This window comes from Polyodon spathula, chromosome 1, assembly GCF_017654505.1.
Source record: "Polyodon spathula isolate WHYD16114869_AA chromosome 1, ASM1765450v1, whole genome shotgun sequence".
Lineage (NCBI taxonomy): Eukaryota > Metazoa > Chordata > Actinopteri > Acipenseriformes > Polyodontidae > Polyodon > Polyodon spathula.
Window position 1 is genome coordinate 13116134 of NC_054534.1, and position 9400 is coordinate 13125533.

The 9400-nt window shown below is 35.6% G+C and overlaps 1 protein-coding gene across 1 annotated transcript; it reads right to left on the reverse strand.

The window, feature by feature from the left end:
- Positions 1-38: 38 nt before the first annotated feature.
- hdhd2 (haloacid dehalogenase-like hydrolase domain containing 2) lies at positions 39-9400 on the reverse strand. The gene is made up of 7 exons (XM_041247457.1): positions 9297-9400; positions 5148-5269; positions 4293-4501; positions 3487-3571; positions 2282-2498; positions 1614-1677; positions 39-1312 (listed from the first exon to the last, which is right to left on the reverse strand). Exons 2-7 carry the CDS (start codon positions 5246-5248, stop codon positions 1209-1211), a joined length of 780 nt encoding a protein of 259 aa, XP_041103391.1. The 5' UTR covers positions 5249-5269; positions 9297-9400; the 3' UTR covers positions 39-1208.

Genomic DNA, 9400 nt, shown 5'->3' on the forward strand with positions numbered 1-9400 from the left:
GCCGTGGGCAGCCACAGCTGAAAAGCGCTAAACAGTGGAAAAGGGGCATTATAATAGAAACTGTTTTCTGGCAAGTTGAAACTGCTGATGGGCCATTACTATATCAAGTTAATTGGGTAGTCACACAAAATAATGCTATTGATAATTGCCCCAAATCAGAGGTTCCCAGCAACACCACTTTTGAAACTATTTTATAAAAACAAAACATAACACAGGAAAATATTTAGTTGGGCTTGATTTTGCTAGAATATTAGTTACATAGCTATAGGACACTATTCTTGCTACTTTAATTAAAAAAAAATGCTGCTAGTCTCTTAAGTTTAGTGTCTGAAATGTTGTTACAAATGATATCAGCATTCGTAACAACAAATTGCTTTACAATTAACACACAACACAACCCAGCATTAAGCAGTGATGATCCATGCCCACGCCTTCATATGGTGTTAAACACCTTTATTTAACATTAGCTTTTGAATTACGCATTTGAACATTGCATCTTCTAATAAGGCAGTTTTAACATTGTTGCAGTACTAAAACTGAATACAGAGCAGGACCTAAACAGTTTTGATAGTTACATAAAACAGGTTTGTGGTTTACGTGTACTACTCCATATTTGTAAACAATAAAACATTATTTAACCAAATTGTTGTGTAATGATAAGGAGACTGATCTACATACCATATGATACCTACAGGGTCTCCTGTTGTGATGCTTCCTGAAATTGATTTGACCATTTTTTCTTACAAATAACTACTACTGAAAGCCACAATCAAACCACAACTATCTACTTCAAATAGCAGTTAATAGTGTGAGTATATTGGCCAATATAAATCAAGAACAGGAATTAACCAATCAACAAAGGATTTGTCAAAATGACAGATGTCACCTTGTGCATAGACCACACACAGCGCAATTCTAAAGGTTAAAAAACAAACCCACCTGTATAGTAAATCACAAAAGCAAATACAATAAGTTAAGATGTCATGTGTAGGGTGTCTTGTTACAAGAGACATAATGTCTCACAGATTGAGTAGGCAGGATCTTACAATAAAAGACATGCCACACACCTGTTGACTTCTAAAACAGTTTTACATGTTTTAAGAATTATGGCTAGATTATTATTCTTGATAAATAGATGCTTGTCTTTTCCCATGGTATTTTTTTGTCTACTAATATTCTTCAAGTATTTAATCCATGCTGTCCCCCTGTCAAAGAAGGTTCTCAATGATATGCTCCACCGCTTGGGGAAAGCTGTCACAAGTCAGATAGGGCAATGGATTTATTTTCCCTTCATCTCCTTGTCGGTATTTACCTGAAAGACAAGAGTTTAAGGCCATGGTAGTGCTACAGGATTGTCAGTAGTCTCGCTTTCAAAGATCACCTACAGCAGCTTTTCTTCTAGCATAGTAGAGTATTCTTTGTTTTTAGCTATGCCCCAAATAAGGTAGCGAGCATGCACAAACCCACTTGCATTCACTAGGAAGTCCTTGTGAACGAGATGCAAGTCAGTAACTCTTTCCTGGGCAGACCCACAAAACTTTTTATATACGTAATGATTTACTCATGTCTCCCCCATTTCTCAGAGAGGCACATATACAATCCAGGGTACTTACCAGTTCTCACTAATATTCCCAGCATGCCAGCATTTTGTGCACCACCAACATCATCTCTTGCATCCTGTGGTTTTAAGCAAATTCCACAAATCAAAACCTACAATTTGCTAGAATTTTGTAAATTGAATACAAAAGACTTACAGGAACAAAAAAGAGAGGACTTAAAAAATGAAGTCTGCCTTTATATATATATATATATATATATATATATATATATATATATATATATATATATATATATATTATACAGAATTTATATATATAATTACATGTTCATCTAATTGATGAGTGATTGTTAATTTCACAGTACACGAGAGCTTGTCACTATTGTCTATGTGCATTAGCCAAAAAAGGTCCCCATCCTCAATTTTAGCCATCTTCATGCAAAAGGTTAAGCATGAACGCAACAAAACCATTTAGACGGATGCATGTTGATAAACTCTTGTATACTGCTTTTTTTAACGATATGATAACAGATACTATATTGGCAGGTAATGTTTTTGACAAATATACATTGGTATTCCATTTCCTGCAATGCTGCTATTCAATTAAAACCTGTGGCCCTGAACAGCCAGACACAAATAATATAAACACAGTGGTAACACATAAACTGTATTTTTTTTATACTGTTATATGACTGCAGCAGTTCAGGTGCAGGTGACACATACATCACCAATCATAACAGCCTCCTCTGGAGAACAGCCAAGGTCTCGGAGAGCCTCAAGGAAGAATGTTTTCTCTGGTTTTCCCACTACAGTTGCTTTTGTGTCCGCAGCATATTCGAGACCAGTGACAAATGGCCCCGGTCCCAGTGCTAAACCATCTTTCCTCTTGTAGTACCTGGCTTTGTGTATTGCAATCAGCGGCGCGCCATCAAGAATTAGTCTAGAAGAACAGATGAATGGTCAGTAATCTTCCAGGTAATGCCTGCCTTGGAGAATGATTATGCTAAAATAGAAATTTTATATTGCATTGCAAATAAACTGCTGGGAATTCCATTTATTGTATGCTGAAATGTTGCAATTCCAAAATAATACATTAACAAACACCTGGTACTACCAAGCACATGGTACAATTTTATTATGACACAGCTCTCACGTAGCAGTTTATATTTGACTTTGGGTACAATAAACCACATAACATAAACCTTGAAAAACACATTCACACACATACATATTTCTTTATTCTACCCAAAGCATGGCACAGTGTTATGGTTTGATCATAAAATTCGTGACATTTAGCATATCATATTATTCCTGATGACAGTTATAAAGTGAAAGCGTGTACATAAGATAATAGTCCAATCACTCAGCCTGTGGTTGATCTGGTTTACTTACAGTGGGAGATGTTGAGTAAAACTTTGGTTCAGGATTAATAATCAAAACATAAATGCCTTTTTTTAAATCTTTTTATTTTTTTTAGTGTGCCCAATTAGTTTTCCCCTCACAGCAGCAATTCCTCACACATTTCAAGAAAACTCAAGGTTCAGTGGGCATCCTCCGATCTCATGAACAAGCCAGCTTCCTCTTTTACACACCCAGGAACTCCAGAGTGGAAAGCCAGCCCTGCAGGTGACCGCTTTTGAGGTCACTGGGTGTAGACCAAAGACTGCATTGTACAGCCAGGACGCGAACCTGCTCTGTATGACATCCTGCACACCATGCTGCTGTGCTTTTATCAGGTGCACCACCCAGCATTACCTTTTTAACGCACTATGGTGAGGAGCCTCCCTGGTACACATTCAGTACACGTTCACTTGTGGTACAGCTGCTGTGTTTAAGACCAGCTAATTTAATACCAAATTATATTTTTTTATTAGCTGAAACGTTACCCTACCATCATAAAACTGCATCCTGGTGTATTTAAGTCTTACCTAAAGGCACTGTTCATTGTCTGATAGTTGAAGTGCTCTGGAGCTAATCCTATCACCACCGCATTGGGATCACTAGTGTCAATTCCTAAAAGTAGTACAAAAGTAGTTTAATTGTTATCCAGCTTTAAAACATTTCTGAGATGTCACCCTTTCATTTTTGATTGATTAATTCTACAAATATTCTAACTAAGTGGCTGTGTGGCTTTGAAGAGAAGGGGAGTGTGGGCACATATATTGTTGATTAACGAATCCAGTTTGCGCTCCGAATCCACAGAAAACTGTTGATTCGTCAACAAAACCACAGCCTGAACAACAACAAAAAAGTGAATACCATTTCATTTTACGCAACAATCATTTCGACAATTAGTTAATTATAGTACCACACATTTCAAACGTAACTATTAGAAAAGGCTTGCGATTTCAACGAAGCATAAATAAAAGAGCAAAAAACAAATCCAATAATCAAATGAACAATCAATTGAATCTCATTATCCAACAATATCAAATTAGGAAGAAATGTTTTAAATGGCATAAACAACTCAAAGTGCTGAATCGGTAAAAAAAATACATATATATCTACAGTTTGTGCCTTACAGCACTCAACAGTGAATTATTTTTACTGATTCAACACTTATCATTGTTTAACCCTTACATATCTTATGTATCTGGTCATACTTTAGGCACACTTGCTGAATATAATTAATCTGCAATCATTCACTAGCAGACATCAAAATATTGACAGGAAACAAAGCACTATACTACAAAAGCAGGAAGTTCACATTTGGCAAACAAGGGTGTTGTAATACCTTGAAAGTCCTCCAGGGCGCTGTCCTCCACCAGCAGCATTGGTCTAACCTGCTTATGCTCTAATAAGTTTCTGGCTGCAGTCAGGGATGTAAAAATCTCATCTTCGGCGAGATCAAACTCCAGCTTTTTCAGCCTCTCAAACAGTGTCCTTTTACACTCTTTAGTGGTATTGGTCACAAACTTGACAGCAAATGGAGCACTCCGCAGTCTATAACAGAAACAGACAAAGTACCCTTATGTGCAATAAAAATAAGCTATAATGGCCTAAAAAGATCAACCAATGTTATAAACTAAAATGTTTTTGTCCCCTGAGGGGTATATACTATACCATATACCATATATGAACTTTCTATGACATCTTCCAACACAACTAAAATAAGTTCAAAATGAATTTTCATTGGTATAGAGTTCAATTACAGCTTTAATTCCATTGTGTTAGTTGGGTTAACTGGCACAGCTATAAGTGTATACGATACTAGTCTAAGTAAATCAATTTTTTTTATTTATTTTTTTTTTTTATTCAAACCAGTTTGTTCTTCGTTCCTTCAACCACTAGTTGGTGCTACAGCCTATTACAAAATTAAATGATCTACTATATGGTCTTTGCGTCTTTGAAGGCTTTTTTTTTTTTTTTTTTTTTTTTTTTTTTTTTTTTTTTTTTTTAAGTGTCACTGGATCTACTGTAAATAACCACTCCATACAAACCTGACTGGCTGAAACAATCTGCAATGTTTATTATTTTATCAGTTCAAAAACATATTTTAAGGTCTTCACAAACAAACAAATCACTAAAACATACTACGATTAGGTGTGTACTCCATTATCAGCAGACAATTGTGGTTTCCCAAACTAACCTTTTGAGAGCTTCTTGTGCTCCAGGTATGGCAGAGTCTTCAATGTGCAGAGTTCCACTGAGATCAACCAGTACTGCCTTTAATGCACGGCGAGCTGCCATACTGAGCAGAGGAGGGCAACTCTATAATATATATACAAAATCAACCTGTATAGAAAGTCCCATTTGAGATCACTGAAGGATATACTACACTGTTATATTAAACTTATCATCTTGTGTAATCATCAAAACCAAAATGCATAATGTTTTACTGCTGCGTGTACAACAGAAGAGTTGGGGTGAGGAAACAGCTGGCAGATTTAAATGGTTCTACGGGAACTGGTAGTAAATGACTATGAATTTCATTAAGTGGAACCTTTCTGTTAACAATACATCTCCAGATCTGTATTCCATTTCCTTTCCAACATTAGAAAACAAATGAACCTCATCTTAATGTTATATGAAATAAAAACAAATTATGACAAGTATTAAAATCAATGTAAAGAATACACAGACTTGTTAATTCAACTGGATGGTCTTGAACCCCCCCCCCCCTCTCCAATAAGCCATAGCTGGATTTTATTGCATCAACCACCTGTTTTTAGGGGTGATCCCAGTAAAAACCATAGATGTGTGGATTATGTAGGCCAGTGTTGTAAAATACTCTTAACCTGGAAGGGTATAGGTTGATAAAAATGTCCACCAAGTCAATTATGATCGGTACACCAAATACACTGGTAAACAGCAACAATAACGATCGTCACATTTTCCTGAGACTCTGTTTTCGGAGTTGTCTTATTCTGTCATAAAAGTCTCCTTCAAACAGAGATTCTACCTGTTACAATGCAGCATAAAAACGCTTGACAGTCTCAATACTAATTTACACACTAAATTTAAAACATAAAAAAATAAAACATGAGACTGTCACCGCTCCTGAGCAAGGACAGTCATCCAATACTAATTGACATCATTGCAGAACAGAACTGCAGTGAACACCTGATATGGGGTCACCAGTAGGTTTTGAAATGTATTCCGTTGGTGGCAGTATCTACTGACAAATATCTATCCTATTTGCAGTGTGTCTGCTATAATGCAAGCAGATTATTTATTATAGACAGCTAGGTACAGCCTTGTGTATCAAAAGCTGTGCTGTTATATTTATAAATGGTGGATATTTATCAGTCACTAAAAGTACAATTAATGCTCTTATTCAACTCTTATATGAAAATATTGGCTGCCCCTATTATCTGCACTCCAGAATATCTTTTAAAAAAGTTAAAAGCCAAATCAGTATCCTGTTTATATATATATATATATATATATATATATATATATATATATATATATATATATATATATATATATATATATATATATATATATATATATATATATATATATATATATATATATATATATATATATATATATATATATATACACACTAGTAAAGGTTTGGAAACAACACATGATGTACTGGGCAAGGGGTGGGGACTGTATTGCACATTTTTTCCTCACTTCACTCTGACTACTTGCTCATTCTATATCTTGGTACCCCTGAATAGATAATTGTCATACTGTTGAAAAAAAAAAAAGAGCAATCTGTCTCACGAGATCAGAGATACCCTAAATATGATTCATTTACTAACAATGCTGAATGACTGGATGGAGCATTTGTTCTCTATTTTACTCCAAAAAAGTGGCGATTGCCAAGACTGGTACAATATTCAATGTAGTGTTGCCTGAAAACATTCTGCAACTGCATATCACAGCACTTGCAGGACAGACTGTTCATAAAAAGCTCTTACATATTTTTAGAGACAATTCTTAATCAGGGATACCAAGATATTTATTGAGAAAGTAGTCAGAGTGAAGTTATCCAGCAGCAAACTCCCCAGCCCCAGTTGTCTTGCTTTCCAAGAAAAAGGAGAACATTTTAGGGTACTGTTCTACTTGCGAGAGATCTTGCTCATTGAAGTACTTAGCATACAGTATTTACTCAGAGATACCAGGCTATTTACAAAGTATGGGGTCTGAGTGAGGAAAATGGGCAACACAATCCCCATCCCTTGTCTTGCTGTAAATCATACGTTGTTTCCAAATTCAATACTGAGATTGTAGTGTATAAGAATCCTACATCCAGTCGACCAACAGCCAAGTTAAAATAGCCTGAGCACCTCTTGGCATACGGCCATAAGCCAGAGACTGACTATATACATAAAACAGAGACTGACTATTGTGCTGTTATTTTTTGTGATGTAGATTTGTAGTGTACAATATCTTAGGGCTCTGCTCATTTCCATCTACTAAACACAGAGATAAAAGACTTACCAGAATATTTATTTATTTTCATAATAGATATAATCTAGCTGCTAGATACATTGTAAACACTCACGGAGGACTACAAATGCAAACGAATTTCTTGAATGGAGTATGAGATGTTTAGGGTCACATTCGTGAGTAATTTTTAATGAACACACACAAGAAAGATTCAGAAATGAAAACTAATATTTAAATCACCAGCATGGAATATGAAAACTTATTCAATGCTAGCTCTCAACAATTGTACATCTTCACATATTCCCCTGGTTGAGCCCAGTAAATACATTTCACCTGTAACCTGAATCAGACAACCATCTCCAATTGTGATGTTTTAACTGGTTAACAATATTCTTAGCTGATACTAGTTTTCTGTCAGCAAGGGTCATAGCATTTGATGCTTTCTGATTCACACATGTTAAGTCATATTTTTCCAGTACATATTTTGCAGCTGCAATATACATAAGGTTCATACATGCAATTTGTTCCACTTGTAAAGGGTGTAGAAGGTTACACCGTATTTACACTTATTTCAGATCATTCTTTGTTAAGGTGGCATTAACAAGCGCCTGTTTCGGAAATCTAAGAAACCTTTTTTTCACCATTCAAATATATATTAAAAATGAAAAACGGTTTAAAAAAATAAATAAATAAAAATAGATTTTACATAAAATGCAAATGTCATGGACCTAGTAGCTAGAGCTCAGCAATTGGCCTGGCACCACAATGGTGTGTGGTGTTTACTAATCATATTGTGTAAGCATGACCAGTTGAAAACCAAAAACAAACCCAGCGCTGTCACCTGTACTGGACATTGGTAGAATTTCCATTCCAACAACAGTGCTTGTAGTCGTTCATGGAGGTTTTTTTTTTTTTTGTTTGTTTTTTTAAGCAAACCAATAAGTTACTTTTGTTCAAAGACATTATTCTAGAGCAAACCGTGAAACAAGACAATTTAACGTACCATATAATTAGGGCTTCTGATTTTAGATTTTAACCGAGCTAAGACACCCTCGATACCAAAAAAATGAAATCGGTGAATAGCCAATAAACACCAGAAAAACTGTGGAAATGGTCACATATCAATTCACATTGACCTTCACGCCTTTTTCCATTTAAAATTAAAACCTACTACAAAAAAATAATAATAAATACATTTCCCAGTGCTGCTGGGCAAAGTTCCGCCTTCCTGACTTGTATCTATCAATTGATTTGTTCTGAACACTTTAAACCCGCCTCAACTACTGAGTGACAGCACATTCCTACATTTCTATTGGAGACTCCGCTTGCGAGATTTAAAACGGGATTACAATCAGGATGGAGGCTTGTTAGCGGGATTTAAAACTGTACTGCAGTACATTTTCCAGTTGTGGCGAAATGTACAAAAATGCCTACACACAAAAACCCCAGAAGAATGTGGCCATGACCATAGGGATGTCGTTGTGGAAGACAGCAAAGGAAAGTGTACAAGTACTGTCGAGTTACTGCTATACCTATTTTGAAAGAAACAAAAAAACGCTCAAACATTTTGTTAAGTAACCAAAAACGAAATCCCTGAAAAAAAAGAAAAAAAAAAACGATTTCCATAAAACTCGAAAATAGCTAAAAAAAACAAAAAAACAAAAAAGCACCTAAAAATACAATTAATAAAACCCCCAAAACAGAAGCCCTACATATAATGCAAACCAGTTTACCGGGTATATAACCACATCAGAGCTGCGAGGTGTGTTCGCCATTACACACAAAAACACATTTCTATAATTGTATATCTTTCGCGTGGTTAGCCTATACTTGTTAAATGATTACTCAGAATCTCACACATACACACAAAAAATATTCTTTCTCTGCTTACTTTCCCTTTGCGAGGTCCTACCTTCTTCAGGAGTTATAGTTGTCCTTCACGTTGCCTGATTATATTTTTCTCAAACCCAGTCAGCCATACCTAAGGAGACAAAA

Bases quoted from the DNA above. Each gene is read 5' to 3' on its own strand.
- hdhd2 (XM_041247457.1), bottom strand. From the start codon at position 5,248: ATGGCAGCTCGCCGTGCATTAAAGGCAGTACTGGTTGATCTCAGTGGA. The intron at 3,572-4,292 runs GTATTACAACAC...TACTACTTTTAG, and splicing joins CGCCCTGGAGGACTTTCAAG to GAATTGACACTAGTGATCCC. The intron at 1,678-2,281 runs GTATGTGTCACC...TTAAAACCACAG, and splicing joins AGGCTGTTATGATTGGTGAT to GATGCAAGAGATGATGTTGG.